The sequence below is a fragment of the Manacus candei genome, unplaced genomic scaffold, assembly GCF_025592945.1.
Source record: "Manacus candei isolate 608988 ecotype Guabito, Panama unplaced genomic scaffold, ASM2559294v1 h1tg000100l, whole genome shotgun sequence".
Classification (NCBI taxonomy): Eukaryota; Metazoa; Chordata; class Aves; order Passeriformes; family Pipridae; genus Manacus; species Manacus candei.
The window spans coordinates 318,287-337,262 of record NW_026138148.1 but is presented as its reverse complement, the minus strand read 5'-3'; the positions used below and the strand labels follow the sequence as shown (position 1 = coordinate 337,262).

General features: G+C 44.9%; 1 protein-coding gene across 1 annotated transcript; it reads right to left on the bottom strand.

Annotated features, from left to right (window-relative positions):
- Positions 1 to 1,230: 1,230 nt before the first annotated feature.
- Positions 1,231 to 18,172, bottom strand: TMIE (transmembrane inner ear). Its single transcript, XM_051769041.1, has 4 exons — positions 18,069 to 18,172; positions 8,506 to 8,623; positions 6,052 to 6,201; positions 1,231 to 1,766 (listed from the first exon to the last, which is right to left on the bottom strand). The coding sequence occupies exons 1-4, from the start codon at positions 18,165 to 18,167 to the stop codon at positions 1,306 to 1,308; spliced, it is 828 nt and encodes a 275-aa protein (XP_051625001.1). The 5' UTR covers positions 18,168 to 18,172; the 3' UTR covers positions 1,231 to 1,305.
- Between the last annotated feature and the right edge of the window lie 804 nt (positions 18,173 to 18,976).

Sequence of the window (18,976 nt, the reverse complement as noted above, 5' to 3'; positions counted from 1 at the left end):
TGTTTTGGGGCTTTTTATGAGCTGAACGACCCCATTAATATGTTTTTATTTTGCTGGGGTTCGTTTTCTGCCAGAGAAAGAAGGGGAAGGAAAGTTGGGATGAGGAAAGGTGGGACAAGGAAAAAAATGGGACAGGTGAGAAATGTCTTTGCAGTGACAAACCAACTCTCTGTCCATGGTGAAACCACGGAGGGAACAGAAAACACTTGGATTAAAATCAATCCAATTCCTGAGGCCTGAGGAGAATAAAGGACTGGAGGGAATTCCCTCCTTATCCCATGGATCAATCCATGCCAGTGGATTACTCAGAGTTGGTGTATCCAGCAGAGACAACAGGGAGAATTTTATTCATCCCAACACCTTGCAAGCTATCCCCAATTAGCTTTTTAGCTAATTACCCCCTGGCTGTTAATTTGAAGGCGTAAATTGTCGAGATTTTTACAAAAACACACGGAGAGAAACGTTGCTCCTGAGAAAACTCCTCCAAAGAAGTTCCCAGGAGGTGAGAGGAATAACAGCCACATAAAAGTGGAGCAAAATCCCTGGTTTCAGAGCAAAATGAATCCAGGGATTCATCCAGGGATCCATCCAGGCATCACATCCCACCGGGATCTCGTTGCCTTTCCCAGGGGGATGAGGAGCTGAGGGCAGGGACTCCCTGCAGCAGCAGCAGCTTTATTTATCCCCCTGGCTCTTTCATCAGCAAAAAAAAAAAAAGAGGAAAAGGTGGGTAAATCTTCTGGAAGAGATGATTTTTCTGTATTCCCTCCAGCAGGCAGCTGAGAAGGGAGGAAAACTTCCTCCCAAGTGCCCAAACCACCTCTCAGCAACCACTTGGAGAACTCCATCCTTGGGGTTTGAGCCTCCAGAAATTCCCCAATCCCTAAAATTCCCCCCATGCAAAGCCTGTTTGGGAGGTGAGGAGTGCAAGGAAATGTTGGGATCAAGGGTTGGACTTGATGATCTTGGAGGGCCCTTCCAACCCAGCTGATTCTGTGACCGATGGAAGTCCTGAAGGTCCTCGAGGAGCACAAATTGGAGCTGAATCTTGTCCTCCTGTGACTCCAGAGCTTCCCCTCTGCTCACTCCCAGGGTTCTCCAAAGCCCTCATTCTCATTCCAGGTGCAGTTTGCTTCCAAGGGTTGTTCCCAAAACCAGTGACTCGGTCTCCAGAAGGGAATAAATCCAGATCCAGTGGCACTCACCAGCTGGAGCACGTGGACAACCATGTCCTGGCTTCTCCCAGCTCTCCTCCCACAGGAATTTGCCCTCCCAAAAAAGTGCCAGCCCTGTCTGCCAGCGAGGTCACTTCTTCTTTGCTGGGGCCTTGGCATTCCCAGCAGCCTTCCCGTTGCTTTTGCTGCCTCCTCCTGCTTTTCCTGCTTCACATTCCTTCTTCCCACCCCCTTGTTTCTTGTCACTTGTGTCCTTTCCCCCCTTTTCTCCCTTTCCTCCTTTTTCTTCTTTTCCTCCCTTTTCTCCTTTTCCTCCCTTTTCTTCTTTTCCTCCCTTTTCTCCTTTTCCTCCCTTTTCTTCTTTTCCTCCCTTTTCTTCTTTCCCTCCCTTTTCTCCTTTTCCTCCCTTTTCTCCCTTTTCTCCCTCTTTCTTTTTGGCCCCATCCTTCCCTTCTTTCTTGGATCCTTCTTTCTGCTCCTTCTCCCCGTCCTTCTTCTTGGTGCTTTTGGATTCATCTTTCTTCCCCTGAGCCTTGTCCACTTTTCCAGACACAGTGGGAACTTCTTCCTTTTTTTCTTCTGCAGCCTGAGCTGTTGGAAAGATGGGAAAAAAAAAAAGAAAACAGGAAAGGAGTTAACTTGGGTTGAAAAGAGCTGGGAAGAGCTCAAAATTCCTGCTCCCTGTTTGGGACAAATCTTGGACAAAGGGAAAACACTTCTACTGGGGCTTTTTTCCTCCTGGTTGCTCACTGATGGGCAGCTTTTCATGGCTTTGTTTTGAGAAGATAATGGGATAAATAATAATAATTTCAAGAGCTGATTTGTGGATTTATTGGAGGAAATGGCTCCTCTTGGTAGGAACTGATCCATGAAAATTAAAACACAATCCATAAGCACTTCCCAATAACGACCTGGAGTTGTCTCCTTCCACAAAGAGGAACAGAAACATCTCTTATGCGGTTCAGGACAAACCTGCCTTACATTTGGGGTTTTTGGGGGCTTTTTAAAAATTATTTCTTTGTCTGTGGGCTGTGTCTCCTACAGCTGAGAGTGGGGATTCTCCTGGGGAACTGATGATTAGATTTAGATTGGATATTAAGAATTAATTGTGTATTATAAAGGGGGGGAGGGACTGGACTGGATTTCCCAGAGAAGCTGTGGCTGCCTCTGGACCCTTAAAAGTGTCCAAAGCCAGGTTGGAGCAACCTGGGCTGGTGGAAGGTGTCCCTGCCCATGGCAGGGGTTGGAAATGGATGATCTTTAAGGTCCCTTCCAACACAAACCATTCCATAATCTGCCATTCCATGATTTTTTTACATTAATATTCCTTTAATATGGACTTTATTTTAAAGTGTCACCCTTTGACCTTGGGAACTGGCAATTTGTTTGTCCAAAGGGGAGTAGAAAAACACAGACCCTTCCTTACAATCCCAGGGGAAATCCTGGCATTTCTTATTAAAAAATAAAAAAAAAAAAAGGGAAAGGGGGAGGAAAAAAAAAAAAAAGGAACCAACCCATCCCATTTTCTGCTTTCTGGATAAATGTGACAGAAACCAGGTGAACTCCCAAAATATCAGCTGGAGCAGCCTCAGGGTGGAATAATTGGAGATCTCCCAGGATGTGGACAGAGCAAAGGCCAAGTCCTGCTTGTTCTTCTCCCCCAGGCCGGGAGGGAGAGCCAAATGAATCAATTTTATATCACATTTTATCCACTTGAACCCCTAAGAACCCATTTAATTTATTCCCAGTGAAAGGGCTCGTCCTATATAACACTCCCAAAAGTGCATGGAGAGCCAGTTGGCACCTCCAATATTCCCAACAAATGGGAAGTGGGGGGGAAATAATGCCAAGAAAGGAGATTATTTCAGCAGTGTGATATGTTGATGACATTCCCAGCAAACCTGAAAGCATTCCATGGCCACTCAGGAATCCCATCCTTTTGATTTTCCACCAGGGATACGGGGATAAAGCCTGGATAAATAGTGCTGGTGCACTCTTACCCCACATCTCTCTTACCCACATCTACCTGCATGGATATGGATAAAATACTTATGGAAAGGTGATTCCCATTCCAGGATCGGTTCCTTCAGGGCATTTTGGGAAGATTTAGATCTGCCAAGTCCAAGAGGACCAGGAACTCCATGAATTATTATCAAATAGCAGCAGCCACTCAGCAATATATTATCCATCAACTTCCTACCCTGCACCGGGACCGTAATTCTGGAATTCCCAAAGCGTGGCCAACATTTAACTGGATAAAAGGGGATTTCAGGGATGTTTCATGGTGCAGCTGATGCCCAATAAATGCCCATTAAATGCCCAATAAATGCCCAATAAATTGATTTCCCATGTTCATTTTTTCAGGAGCTCCTGCTGTGATAATTCCCCGTGGCCTCGTTAAATCCATGCCCAATATCCAGCCCTTGGATGGAGCACATGGATGGGTCCATGTGGGATGGAAAGGCTGCTTAGAGGAGGTCCAAATCTCTCAGCATTCTGGGGTGAAACAGCCGATTTGCTGCTCAAATATCCTCTCTGCCTCTTCTGGGTGTTCTCACCCTTCATTTATTGGTTTTCCAGAAGTAACAGCAGGAAGAGGACGGGGCAGCAAAGGAGGGAATTTGGATTTTCTCCCATCTCCAGGCATGTTCCTTCACATCCCCCGGGATCTGCTGGGAGCTGGTCCTTACAGGGGCAGAATTGGGACATTTTGGGCAGTGAATTAAAGGATACTTTGATTTCCTGCCCCAAATGTGGGCATTTTCCACGTGGGATTGCTCAGACAAGGTAAGATTCAATCAACCACACCTTGGGGTGACCTTGGACTTTAGAGTAGGTTAAATTTAAGTGTGTGGACAAGGGGTTCTCTCTGCCAGTTGGGTTCTGCTCCAGAGAGGGGTCTGACCATCCTCAATTTATGGTCAGAGGTCAGGACACCTCTGAAATCCCGAGCTTTGTGCAAGTTTTCCATGTTGTTAAACTCTTAGTTCTGCGTTTTGCTGGTGTAGGACTAAACTCCTACAGTTCTTTCACCTGATCCATGGAAACATCACCTTTGGAACGAAGGAAACTCGCAGTTTTTAGGGAGCAGCAGGTCACAGGGTTTGCAGAGCCACAGGAAAGAGAGGGAAAAAAAAGCTCCTAAAACCGGAGAAAAGTGCAGAAAGGAGAAGCAGAGAGTCCAAGGGCTGCCGGATCCCAGCGGAAAAGGGAAGCCACAGACAGACAGGCAGGAGAAGGCAGATCCCTAATTTCCTTGCAGGGCCATCTCATCCTCTTCTTGCAGCACAGGCAGAGAGTTGAGAGCTCTGGGCTGGACATGACCAGAGAGAGGAAGGAGAGTTTCAGTAGAGCCTGTGGCACAGAACCAGGAGAGGAGAGTGAGAGCAACAGAGAGCACAGACAGGAACATTCCTGCTCATCCCAACATGGATGGGGAACATGGAACTCCAGCAACTCCTTTTTTTTTTTCCAGCTGACATCCCCCAACCCCAGAGCTGGGCCCTAAAATTAATCAGACCCCTCTCCTTGGAAAACTGAAACCTGAATTCCTTGTTGCACTCCACAGCTCCCTGGAAGGAGGTTTTAGCAGGGAAGAGGTTGGGCTCTTTTCCCAGGAAACACGAGGTGGGACAAAGGGAAACGGCCTCGGGTGGCACCAGGGGAGGTTCAGGATGGATGTTGGGAAGAAATTCTTCCCTGGGAGAGTGGTTAAACATTGGAACAGGCTGCCAAGGGAGGTGGGGGAGTTCCCATCCCTGGAAGTGTTCCAAAAATAGGTGGATGTGGCACTTCAAACTACGGCTTAAGGGTGGGATTCACTCAAAAGCTGGACTTGATGATCTTGGAGGTCTTTTCCAACCTTTTTATGATTTCCAAGGACTTGTACCAATGGAGAAGGTCCCTTTTATCGAAATGTCTGTGTCTGCTGCCACAAATGCAGCGGGTTCAGGTTGGTCTTTATGTTGGGAGGGGGTTTATTTGCAGATTGGAGGGGTTTAATGGTTGCACCCAAGGATCCACGGGGACTTACCCCAAGGGAGGATCTTTGCATTCAGTGCAGGTTTAGGCTTGTCTTAATGGCACAAGTTTAGCTTTACCTTAATGTTGGGAGGGATCTGTCCTCACTTGGGGTGGGTTTATCCCAACAGTTGGCACCCACAGTGACCCCCACCAAGGCAGGACCTTCTCAGAAACCAACCCCAGGGGAGGAGGTGTCCAAAAAACAGGTGGATGTGGCACTTCAGACTATGGCTTAAAGGTGGGGCTTGGTCAAAAGCTGGACTTGATGATCTGGGAGGTCTTTCCCAACCTTTTTACGATTTCCAAGGACTTTCCAAGGACTCTCCAATGAAGAGGTCCCTTTTTATCTAAATGTCTGTGTCTGCTGTCGCAAATGCAGTGGGTTCAGGTTGATCTTAACGTTGGGAGGGGGGTTATCTGCAGATAGGAGGGGTTTAATGGTTGCACCCAAGGATCCACGGGGACTTACCCCAAGGGAGGACCTTTGCATTCAGTGCAGGTTTAGGCTTGTCTTAATGCCACAGGTTTAGGTTTAGCTTAATGTTGGGAGGGGTCTGTCCTCACACAAGAAAGGTTTATCTCAACAGTGGCACCTACAATGACCCCCACCAAGGCAGGACCTTCTCAGAAACCAAGGAGGTTTCTCAGAAACCTCTGAGGACCTTCTCAGAAACCTCATCCCTGAGGAGGAGGTGTCCAAAAAACAGGTGGATGTGGCGCTTCAAACTATGGCTTAAAGGTGGGATTCCCTCAAAAGCTGGACTTGATGACCTTGGAGGTCTTTTCCAACATTCTCAGACACCACCCCCGGGGGAGGAGGCGGGTCTGGGGAGGGTGTGGGCACAGCAGGTACCTCCAGGGATCTCGGTGAGCTCGTTGAGGGGTGGCACAGTGTCCAGCTTGTCGGCGTAGTTCTTGGCCGCCTGGCGCTGGGCGTAGCGCGCCTCGATCTCCTTCTTGGTGCGCGGGATCCGGCACTTGAAGATGCAGCACAGGGTGATAACTGGGAAGGGAAACGAGGAAACAGGAGCCTTGGGATTAATCAGGTCGTTCCTTTGATGCTGGAGGTCTAAAAGGCAGGAGATAACTCTCTAAGGTGTTTTTGTTTTGAGGATCAGGAAGCAAAAAGCCCTCGTTTGCCAACGACGCGGGCACCGCGATCGTTCCCAAACTGCAGAGGGGTTGCAGATCTGGCCTGTCACCTCACTGCAATTTTATATATTCACATGGTATATATAAAAAACAACTTTATATATTCATAGCTAAAGTTAGAAAATTCTACTCTGTAAAATAATAATTGTTATATTTTATTTAAAAAATTCAGTGGTTTCTCCTCCGTCAAACCACAATAAAGCAGCAGAAGAAACATCCTGTGAGACAAAATGCAATGGAGGAATGTTCAATTCTCTCCATTTTCTCAGCTTTTCTGTGTTAATAATCCATGAGTTTGTCATAATCAGCACCTCCCATGAACTGCACAATACACCTTTTTTTTTCTTTCTTTTAATACCATGCTGTGGATTTCTTTGCTGTTTGACTTCCACAAATCACTTTTTCCCCCTTCTTAAAAGAGTCAATTTTTTGCTCTCTATGATAATAAGAGTTATTTATATTTATATATGAATATATTTATGTGATATATTTTTGTTCTTCGATACATATTAAAAACCCTTGACTTGGAAAATAACGAAGAGGCTTGTTCCTTTTTGGATTTTAGCACATTTTCATTATTTTCATGCTTTTCATTATTTTATGTCTTCGTAATAATCAAATCCAATATTTCTCAGGCTGCAGGAGCTGAGAAACAGCTTCCCCCCCAAAAAAAATTCTATCAGCAACAGAGCAAATGTTAAACCCGATTTTCCACCATAAATATTGAGATGTTTGGACTGAAATAAGGGCTTTGAGTTTATTCCCACTTCGGCGAAACTAAAATATTTTGGTTCCTAATTGAAGTAAATGAAGAGCACACTCAAAAATCCACAAAAAGAGGGGTGTGGGATTAAACCAAATATGCCCGTGGCCATGTTAATTAGGATTTTTATCCCTAATTTCTCTCATCAACAGTATGTTTAAAACAATAAAAATTAAAAAAAAAAAAAAAGAAAAAAGGAAAAATAAGAAAGAAACAACTTGGTTCCTCCTGCGAGCTGGGAATGATGAGACCACTGCAACATTCCAGGGGAGCTGCGCTGGAGGACGGAATCAGAGAATCATGGAATCATAGAATCATGGAATCATGGAATCATGGAATCATGGAATCATGGAATCATAGAATCATAGAATCATGGAATCAGCTGGGTTGGAAGGGACCTCCGAGATCATCCAGTCCAACCCTTGATCCAACCCCGCCGTGGTTCCCAGCCCATGGCACTGATGCCACATCCAGTCTGTCCTTAAACACCTCCAGGGATGGAGAATCCCCCACTTCCCTGGGCAGCCCATTCCAATGGCTGAGCACCCTCTCTGCAAAGAAATTCTTCCTAATGTCCAACCTAAACCTCCCCTTTGGCTCCCAGGAGATCCTGCTCAGAATCCATCAGATCTGTCTGAGCCCACCTCTTCCTGTTCTCTTCTTGGAATCAACCAGCATCCCATTGGAATTTGGGGCGTCTCCCTTTTCCCACTGCACAGGGACTGGATTAAAAACCGGAATTGCTACTAAGGGAGGAAAGGAAGCGTGGCCAGAGTGGTGAGAGCTTGTAGAGGCACCTGGGATGACCAAAGAGGGAGGAATTTGTGGGATCTGGCACCAAAAGATCCCCCTTTTAAAATGTGGGATTTATTTGGACTTCTCCAGCAACAAAGAATTGTAATTGGAATTGGAACTGGAATTGGAACTGGAATTGGAATTGGAATTGGAATTGGAATTGGAATTGGAACTGGAATTGGAATTGGAACTGGAATTGGAATTGAAACTGGAATTGGAATTGGAATTGGAATTGGAATTGGAATTGGAACTGGAATTGGAATTGGAATTGGAACTGGAATTGGAATTGGAATTGGAATTGGAATTGGAATTGGAATTGGAATTGGAATTGGAACTGGAATTGGAGAAGCTGCAGCAGACAAAGCCCCAGGAGGAGGGATCAGGGCACGGTTTGAGGGTCAGAAAATTCTGCTTAATTAATGTCTTGACCCCAGAGATCTAAATTTCCTTCCTGCCTTGGATCCCAGCTCTCCAGCTCCGGAATCCCCTCGTGTGCATCCCTGGGATGTCCCAAAGAGCCCCACAGTGACCTCCGAGATCCCCTGGAGCCCTCCAGGAGCAAATGCTGCCCTAATTCCCCAGGGAACGAGGACTTACTGACTGCCAGGACAAAGAGGGCAAAGATCCCCACCACCATCCAGAGCCTGAGCCCCCAGATCACGACGGTCTCCGAGGTCACGGGGTCCGGCTTCTTCTTGGGGGGCTCCGTGGTGGCCTGGGAGAGAGGGACAGAGGGAATTTTCATGCTCACAAAGGAAATCTTTTTGCTGTTCTCAAAGTGCCAGCTTTTTCTGAAGAGCTCATTTCTGTGGCTCAGGAGGCAATTTCTCCTATTTTTTCCTTATATTTTTATTTTTTCCTTATATTTTTTCCTCATATTTTTTCTTATTTTTTAATATATTTTTCTCATATTTTTCTTATTTTTTAATATATTCTTTCTCATATTTTTTCTTATTTTTTATATATTTTTCTCATATTTTTTCTTATTTTTAATATATTTTTCTCATATTTTTCTTTTTTTTAATATATTTTTCTCATATTTTTCTCAATTTTTAATATATTTTTCTTATATTTTTCTTACATATTTTTCTTACATATTTTTCTTATTTATTTCTTATATATTTCTTATAATTTTTGTATATATTTCTTATATTTTTACATATTTTTCTTATCCATTTCTTATATTTTTCTTATCCATTTCTTATATTTTTTCTTATCTATTTCTTATGTTTTTACATACTTTTTTTATCTATTTCTTACAATTTTTCTTATCTATTTCTCATATTTTTAACATATTTTTCTTATCTCTTTCTTATATTACATATTTTTTCCTATATATTTCTTATATTTGTTACATATTTTTCTTATATATTTCTTATAGTTTTTACATGTTTTTCTTATATATTTCTTATCTTTTTCTTATCTCTTTCTTATATTTTTACATATTTTTCTTATATATTTATTATAAATTTTCTTATATATTTTTACATATTTTTCTTATATATTTCTTATATTCTTTACATATTTTTCCTATACATTTCTTATATTTTTTACACATTTTTCTTATATATTTATTACAAATTTTCTTATATATTTTTACATATTTTTTCTTATATATTTCTTATATTCTTTACATATTTTTCCTATACATTTCTTATATTTTTACACATTTTTCTTATATATTTCTTCTATTTTTACATATTTTTCCTATATATTTCTTATATTTTTTACAAATTTTTCTTATATATTTCTTATATTTTTACTTTTTTCTTACATATTTCTTATTTTTTTACATTTTTTTCTATATATTTCTTCTATTTTTACATAGTTTTTCCTATATATTTCTTATATTTTTAACATAGTTTTTCTTATATATTTCTTATATTTTTTACATATTTTTCCTATATATTTCTTATATTTTTACATATTTTTTCCTACATATTTCTTATAGTTTTTACATATTTTTCCTATATATTTCTTATATTCTTTACATATTTTTCTTATATATTTCTTATATTTTTTACATACTTTTCCTATACATTTCTTACAATTTTTCTTACCTATTTCTTATATATTTTTTCCATATTTTCCCTAGACTTTTCTTACACATCCTTTTAGATTTTTCTTACAGATTTTGTCTTACATTTTGTCTTACATTTTTCCTGCATATTTTTCTTCCTCCTCTCACAACCCATGCCAGGCCCTCCCCTCCCTCCCAGCCAGGAATTCCTTCCCAAATCCCATCTCTCCCTGCCCTCTGGCAGTGGGAAGCCATTCCCTTCATCCTGTCGCTCCTTGTAAAAAGCTGCTAAAAGCTGAAAACACTTCATTTCTAAAAAAAAAAAATCCTATTAACCATCTGATTCCCTGCTGTGCCCTTCCTGTGCCAGCCCATCCAAGCGCTCTTCCAGCCTGTAACGGATATCCCGGAGCGAATCCGAGCTGGAGCTGCTCTCCAATTACTTCTCTCCGGGCAACACAAACCATATTTCAGTCTCTCCCTAATGCAGGATGAGTCCTGCAGTGTCTGCAGTGCTTTGGCTCCCAGGAGATCCTGCTCGGAATCCATCAGAGCTGCCTGAGCCTGGCTCTTCCTCTTCTTTTCTTGGAATCAACCAGCATCCCATTGGAATTTGGGGTGTTGCCCTTTTCGCTGGATTAAAAACCGGAATTGTAACTAAGGGAGGAAAGGAAGCGTGGCCAGAGTGGTGAGAGCTTGTAGAGGCACCTGGGATGGCCAAAGAGGGGGGAATTTGTGGGATCTGGCACCGAAAGATCCCCCTTTTAAAATGTGGGATTTATTTGGATTTCTCCAGCAACAAAGAATTGGAATTGGAATGGGAATGGGAATGGGAATTGGAATTGGAATTGGAATTGGAATAGGAACTGGAATTGGAATGGGAATTGGAATTGGAATTGGAATTGGAATAGGAACTGGAATTGGAATTGGAATTGTAGCTGGAATTGGAATTGGAATTGTAGTTGGAATTGGAATTGGAATCGGAATTGGAATTGGAATCGGAATTGGAATTGGAATTGGAATTGGAATTGGAATTGGAATTGGAATTGTAGTTGGAATTGGAATTGGAACTGGAATTGGAATTGTAGTTGGAATTGGAATTGGAATCGGAATTGGAATCGGAATCGGAATTGGAATTGGAATTGGAATTGGAATTGGAATTGGAACTGGAACGGGAATTGGAATTGGAACTGGAATTGGAATTAGAATTAGAATTGGAATTGTAGTTGGAATTGGAATTGGAATCGGAATTGGAATTGGAATTGGAATTGGAATTGGAATTGGAACTGGAATTGGAATTGGAACTGGAATTGGAATTAGAATTAGAATTGGAATTGTAGTTGGAATTGGAATTGGAACTGGAATTGTAGTTGGAATTGGAATTGGAATCGGAATTGGAATTGGAACTGGAATTGGAATTGGAACTGGAATTGGAATAGGAACTGGAATTGGAATTGTAGTTGGAATTGGAATTGGAACTGGAATTGTAGTTGGAATTGGAATTGGAATCGGAACTGGAATTGGAATTGGAACTGGAATTGGAGAAGCTGCAGCGGACAAAGCCCCAGGAGGAGGGATCAGGGCACGGTTTGAGGGTCAGAAAATTCTGTTTAATTCATGTCTTGACCCCGGAGATCTAAATTTCCTCCCTGCCTTGGATCAGCTTTCCTTACTCCTGATCCCAGCATGGGGAAGCCTCAATCCGACCCAGAGGATAAATATAAATAATTTTGATTTATTTGGGTCGTTTTGTGGAGCTCAGTTGCCCAAAGGATGGATCTTTCCTTCCAGACTTGTCTCTGATGGACAACTGGGAAAGGGAGACAGATATTGGTAGTGGGAAGGGGTGGAATTCCCATCCCTGGAAGTGCTCCAGGAATGACTTTCCAAACTTAATCGCTCTGTGTAGTGGGAATTCCTTTGATATTTAAATATTCTCCAGTCTGAGACGTGAAGGAATGATGAGAAAACTCTTGGACTAGTAAAAGGTTGGGAATGGGAATAAAAGGATGGGAATAAAACCAAATGGGAAGGGATGTGCTGACATTGGATCTCCAGCAATTGTGGGGCAACAGCAGGACAGTCTGAGCCTCTGGATCACTGTGGAAGCAGGATGGATAATGATTGGAGCAGTTGCCAGATTATGGAATTCTGAAGGAATTGTTGGGAGGGGAGGAACAGCAGAACCTCCAACAGGAGGGAAGAAACAACAAGGTTGAAATTTCTGCTGCTCCTTTTGGAGTAAAATATCCTAAAAAAAAAAAATCTCCATCCTAATGGAAGGAATTCTTAGGAGCTTCAGGAACTTGGAAGTGCTGGTTTGTGCTTGGGAATGAAGGGCAAGACCTGGAGCTGTTGATTTGTGCCTGGGAATAAATGTCAGGGTTTGGAGTCGCTGATTTGGGCTCGGCAGTGAATGCCAAGAGAAGGGAATGGTTGGATTGGGATAAAGGGATAAGGAGTGAGGAAGGGAAAGGAAACTGGGATAAGGTGATCCTTATGCAGGGAAGGGAAAAAACCACCCAGAATTCCAACAAAGGTCATGGAATTTGGTCCAAGAGTGGAAGACGGAGGGAAAAATCACCCAGAGTTCCATCAGAGGGGATGGAATGTGGTTCAGGAGTGGAGATGGAGGGAAAAAACACTCAGAATTCCATTAAAGGGGATGGAATGTGGTCCAGGATTGGAAGATGGAGGGAAAAAACATTCAGAGTTCCAGGGGATGGAATGTGGTCCAGAAGTGGAGGAAGGAGGGAAAAAACACCCAGTGTTCCATCAGAGAGGATGGAATGTGATCCAGGATTGGAAGATGGGGGGAAAAAACACCCAGAATCCCATTAAAGGGGATGGAATGTGGTCCAAGAGTGGAGAATGGAGGGGAAAAACCACCCAGAGTTCCAGGGAATGGAATGTGATCCCAGAGTGGAAGATGGAGGGAAAAACCACCCAGAATTCCATCAGAGGTGATGGAATGTGGTCCAAGAGTAGAAGATGGAGTGAAAAACCACCCAGTGTTCCATCAAAGGGGTTGGAATCTGGTCCAGAAGTGGAACATGGAGGGAAAAACCTCCCAGAGTTCTATCAAAGGGGATGGAATGTGGTCCCAGAGTGGAGAATGGAGGGGAAAAACCACCTAGAGTTCCATCAAAGGTGATGGAATGTGGTCCAAGAGTAGAAAATGAAGGGAAAACCCACCCAGAATTCCATCAAGTGTGTTGGAATGTGGTCCAGAAGTGGAACATGGAGGGAAAAAACCACCCAGAGTTCCACCAAAGGTGATGAAATGTGGTCCAGGAGTGGAAGATGGAGGGAAAAACCACCCAGAATTCCATCAAGGGGATGGAATGTGGTCCAGGAGTGGAGGATGGAGGGGAATAAACACCCAGAGATCCATCAAAGATCCATCAAAGGGGATGGAATGTGGTCCAGGAGTGGAAGACGGAGGGAAAAACCACCCAGAGTTCCATCAGAGGGGATGGAATGTGATCCAGAAGTGGAAAAAAAACCCAGAATTCCATCAAAGGGGATGGAATGTGGTCCAGGAGTGGAATGTGGACATTGCTTTATCCATGCAAAGCAGTTGCACTGAACAGAAGATTCCAGAGGACTGGAGGAAGGAGGGAAGTCTTCTGCAGAGGGTCTCAGGCTTCAGGGAGTCATCCTTAGGTGAAGGAGGCTGTTGGGAACATGGAAAATTCAGGGAAGAAGCAGCACTGGCAGCTTTCAGGGGATAATTCAACAGGGAAAGGCTTTGGAAGGCAAGAAAATGGGAATATAGCAAAGGAAAAGCTGCAAACACACCTGGGATCAACCTCAGGGCAATGTTGCCACCAGTGTCCATAGGGATGGGAGAAAGTTGGGACTCCAGGAGGAACTGGAATGGAGCAGAATTTAAGGAATAATGAGGAGGCTCTGGGCTAAAAAACAGGGTTTAGTTGTGTTTGCAGAAAAGAGAAAATCCTGGCTTAGGAGCCTGGACTGAAATGTAGATGAGAAAATGATGTAGGGATTGCTGAATATTCCAGGGAATGTGGGTGGAAGAGCTGCACCCTCTGTGGCAGCAGCTGGAAAACAGCTGGAATATAACACAGTGCCCAAAACAAGGTTAGATCCCCAATTTTAGGGAAGGGAAACCAATGCCAGGGAGAAATATTGAGGCCAAAGGTTGGAATGGGATGAGCTTTAAGGTCCTTCCAACCCAAACCATCCTGGAATTCCGTGCCTGTTGTTGGGGTTTCCCTGGCAGGGCTGGAGGCTGGAGCACCCAGAGCACTTGGCTGAGGCCAAAATTGCATATTTTGGGGTCTTAACCCTCAAGTTAAACCTCTCCCCCCTGAAGAAAATCCATTTATCCCCGACTTAGGGGCTTCAAAATGCCTGGTGCAAGTAGTTAAGCCTGACCTAGTTACTCCAGGCTTTTTTTCTGTGGGAAAGGGACACTTCCTTAAGCTTATTCACTGAGGAAACATCTCCAGAGCTGATAATAAATAATAAATAATAAATCAATGATTATTTCAGGGAGTCGAAGCAGAGCCTGCAGTGCCCAGCTCAGATTTGGGGATCCAGTTTCCAGATTCTTGATTTAGAGCAAATAAATCCTGCCCTGGATCCAGGTCTGTGCTTGATCTCCGGGACTGGGAGCAGGGCAGAGGATTTTTGGGGTGTCCCAGGGATCAAGTGGCTCCCTGGCAGGGGTTGGGGGCCTGTTGCTGCCCCTTATTTTGGGTTTCCAACCCCGTAGGACTGTTTTAGGGGATGGGGGAACTAAAATCAGAGTCAAGGTTGGATTATTTTGATATCCTAGTCTTTCTTCTGCTTCTCCAAGTGCCCAAAAAAGGGCTGGGAGGTTAAAAAACTATTCCATAAGGAGCTGGATCTGCCCTGAGCTTGGAAACTCAGGGCTGCAAAACATCTAAATCCCAAACCATTCAGTCCTTCCCAGGCAAGTGGCATTTTTAGGTCAGAACAGTTTGACATTGGTTCTCCTACCACCCAAATAATTAAAAATATCACTATTGCTCCCTTCTGATTCCCTTCAGGCAGGTGGGACCTGTCAGTGGTGCTGAGGGGGGGAACAGAGGGATCATTCCCAGTGGAAAAGGAGGGAGTTGTTGGATGCAGGAGTTTTATTTAAGCAGCAGAGAAGAAAAAGAGTAAAAGGCACCACTTTTTGAGGTCTTTTGTTTTTTTAATGGCCCTTCTAATTAGGCTTGATTGGTGTTGGTGTTTCCCTGAACAATTAACAATATTTATCCCTAATTGCATTTGGTTCCACATCCAAAAGCCAGGGATGGCTCAGGAAGGTGGAGATTTAAATAAAGGCAGAGAAATGTTCTTTCCCTGCCTTTCCTTCTAAGCAGGAGAACGAGAATCCAGCAAGGGACACCCATCCAGGAGGGAAAAATGTCTCTGGTGAGAGCATCCCAACCCTGGCAGGGTCCAAATGCAACGCTGGAAACACAGGAATGATCCCAGAATCCCTGAGGTTGGAAAGTCCTCCAAGGTCACCGAGTGCAAATGGGGAATTCTAATAAAGAATGGATCTGGGTTTCCTTCCCAGGTCAATAAATAGGGGGGAAAAAGGTCATAATGAGTGAATTTAAGTGGGATAAATTATGGAGTGGAACCATGGAATGGTTGGGGTTGGAAGGGACCTGAAGGATCATCCCAAATAATCTTGGGATTTTCTCAGCTCTGGTTTTCAGCTCTGGGATTTTCAGCCCTGCCCCAAAAGAGGGATGAAGACAAGGAGTGATGAGGGTTCCACTGACCTTTAGAAGGAGAGAATTCCATACTAGAGGTGCTGGAAATGTGGATTTTCCTCCCTCCCTGTTTCCAGGGATGTTTCCAGAGCGTCCCTTGGGCACGTTGGAGGTGAGCAGGGATGTTACAAACTGCTGCCTCCTCAGCCCTCCTGCCCTGGGGGAGCTCCCTGCTTCCTAAAAGGCATCAGTTATCCTGGCAGGAATGTGTGGGAAGGTGGAAAGCCACAGGAATTCCATGGAATGGGGGGTATTTTCTGGGAGCTGGATGCAAGGTCTGAGCAGCCCAGGGAAAAGGGGGAGAAAAAGGCAAAGTGTGTTCTCCTGTCTTCAGTTTTCTTGGGGTGACACTGGAAAAGGGCCTTTTCCCAACATTCCAGGGGTTTCTTTAGCAGCTGACAATGCCTGAGTTTGAAAGGTCTGCATATGGGTAGGTTTGGGTGGGATATTGGGAAGGAATTCTTGGCTGGGAGGGACTGGAATGGATTTTTTCCCAGAGAAGCTCTGGTTGCTCCATCCCTGGAAGTGTCCAAGGCCAGGTTGGAGCAACCTGGGCTAGTGGAAAGTGTCCCTGGGCTGGACCTGGGTCTTTAAGGTCCTTCCCAACCCAAACCATGCTGGAATTCCATGATTTTATTTCCAGATTCACCCAGTGCCAGGAGAACTCCCTAATCCTTGCCCGGCTAAACTTCCAACCCAGGGGACCAACAATTCTCCCAGGAGAGAAAAAGCTTTTTACCAAGGCAATTAAATTCAATATTCAGAGGCTTTTCTTGCCTCTTCTCTCCCAGGTGGAAATGAATTTGCAAACACTTGAACACCATTAAAAAAAAAAAAAAAATCTTCTTTCTTTACTTCTCCTTTTTGGGTTATTTTTTTTTTTTTTCCTTAGCTGAGTGAAATGTTTTGATGTCCAGCCCCTTTGCTCTGGTGGACTGGCTCAGCATAAATTGAATTATTCAGGACAACCAAATTATCTCATTATTTATAGGACAAAGCCCTTGCAGAGCCTCAGATCAAGAAAGGCTGGTTTTAGTAAAAACCAGGCCCTAAAATGACACCTGGTTTATAACAATTCTGGCAGTTTGGGGGCCTCTCTTTGTTTGGCTTCGGCACAAGGACAGTTCCTGCAAAATGTGTGTCTGGGATGCAAGGAAAGGGAACATCCTGGTGGGTGGATGCTGCATCTGCACAGGCTCAGTGAAGCATATTTTGGGAAATGTGCTCAGTAAGAGAAAGTTCTGCCTCACTTGTCACCTTGAGAGAGGCTGAACAGCCCAGGAAAAACTGGGAATAACGTTTCCAGCAGTTTGGGAAGGAGTTTGAGGTCCCTGCCTGCCTTGCTGGGGATCTTATGGCCCAATTAAATAGGAATTTGTTGGAAAATCTGGAATTAACTCACTTTAAAGTGACACGAGCAGAGGGTTGGGCTGCAAAACTGTCAGCAGCTGGAATTCTGGAGGGCTGTTTTTCCAAGCAGGATTCTCCCTCCTGGCAGGGCTTGTGAAGCTGCTTTTCCCCTCCATGCCACCCTTTCCCCAGGGAGCTGGGGCCCTGGGAGTGCACAGTCATCCTCAGGGAAAAGCCCTGGAGCTGAGCTGGGGCAGGAATTTCACCTCCAAAGTTCCTGCTTGTGCAGAACCAGAGGGAATGAGGGAAGGGAAGAAGGAGGAAAATGCCCCCAAACGTTTCCCTGGGGCAGGTGCATCCAGGGGTGGGATCACTGGGATCATTCCTGGTCTTTATGACCGGGATCAGTCCTGGTCTTTCCCGGCTCCCCCTGATCCCTGACATGTGCCACTTGTTGCAACCGGGCTAAAAAACCCTTCCAAAGCTCCTTCTTCCCAGTTTTTTGGGCCTCCCAAAGAACCTCCAACCCCTTTAGAGCCACCTTAAATCCCCTGCTGTGCATCCATCCATCCATCCATCCATCCACCCTACCCATCCCGCCTGGAAAAACCCCCACATTCCTGGAGCATCCCAAGCCCTGGGAAAAGAAAACCCCAAATTCCTGGAGCATCCCAAGCCCCGGGAAAAGAAAACTCCCACATTCCTGGAGCATCCCAAGCCCTGGGAAAAGAAAACCCCACATTCCTGGAGCATCCTGAGCCCCGGGAAAAGAAAACCCCCACATTCCTGGAGCATCCCAAGCCCCGGGGAAAGAAAACCTCACATTCCTGGAGCATCCCAAGCCCCGGGAAAAGCCAACCCCCACATTCCTGGAGCATCCCAAGCCCCGGGAAAAGAAAACCCCACATTCCTGGAGCATCCTGAGCCCCGGGAAAAGAAAACCCAACAATCCTGGAGCATCCCAAGCCCTGGGAAAAGAAAACCCCACATTCCTGGAGCATCCCAAGCCCCGGGAAAAGCCTCCTTACCTCGATTAACTGTGCCAGGGCAGCTCGGGAGCAGGACAGGACGAGGGAGGAGGATCCCACCCAGGAGGGAAGATGCTGCCAGCCTGGATCCCACGCCATCTTCTCTTCCCAGGATTTTTCCAGGGCTGAGCCCGAGGCAGGGCAGGGTTATGAAGGACTCAGCTCGGAGCACAGCTCAGCATTTCCCAGCAGCAGCAGCTCCGGCTGTCCCAGCCCTTTTTTTTCCTGCCTCCCTCTCTATCCCAGCAGCCGCGGAGGCGACGCCGGGGAGTCATTAATTAATTAATTAGCCCGGTGTCACTTACAGAGCTCGGCTGCTCCTCGAGCCAGGCTTGGAGAGAGGGGGATGCAGGAGCAAAGGAGCACTGGGAGCTCTCCCTGCCCGCCCAGAGGAAGGGAATTCACTTATTAAACCCCCGATTTTCCTCTTTTGTATATATATATTTTTTTTTTAACAGCTGCCTGAGTGATTCCAGCTCTGGTGCTCTTGTTGTGCTCCTGCTTTGGTGAGGGAATTCTCTTCCCTTAATAAAAAAGAGGGATGAAAGCCAAGCTGATGCATCAGCAGCATCAGAGCTCCCCCAGTCCAGTGGTGCTGGAGATGAGGGTTGGATATCTCAGGATTTTGAAAGCATCTTTAGCTCCTGAAGGTTCTTGGAATCTGAAGGATTTGTTGGCACGATCCACAATTTCACCCGGACTTATGGATGCAAAGATTCCCAGAGTGGGTTGGGTTGGAAGGGACCTTAAAGATCATTCAGTTCCAACCCCCCTGGACACCTTCCACTGTCCCAGGTTGCTCCAACCTGGCCTTGGACACTTCCAGGGATCCAGGGGCAGCCACAGCTTCTCTGGGAAATTCATTCCAGGCCCCCCCTGCCCTCCCAGCCAAGAATTCCTTCCCAATA

What these genes read in the sequence shown, in the direction of transcription:
- TMIE (XM_051769041.1), bottom strand. Translation starts at nt 18,167, where the DNA reads ATGGCGTGGGATCCAGGCTGGCAGCATCTTCCCTCCTGGGTGGGATCC. An exon ending in CCCTGGCACAGTTAATCGAG is followed by an intron (nt 8,624 to 18,068) that starts GTAAGGAGGCTT and finishes CCTCTCTCCCAG; the next exon opens with GCCACCACGGAGCCCCCCAA. An exon ending in CCTCTTTGTCCTGGCAGTCA is followed by an intron (nt 6,202 to 8,505) that starts GTAAGTCCTCGT and finishes TTCCCTTCCCAG; the next exon opens with TTATCACCCTGTGCTGCATC.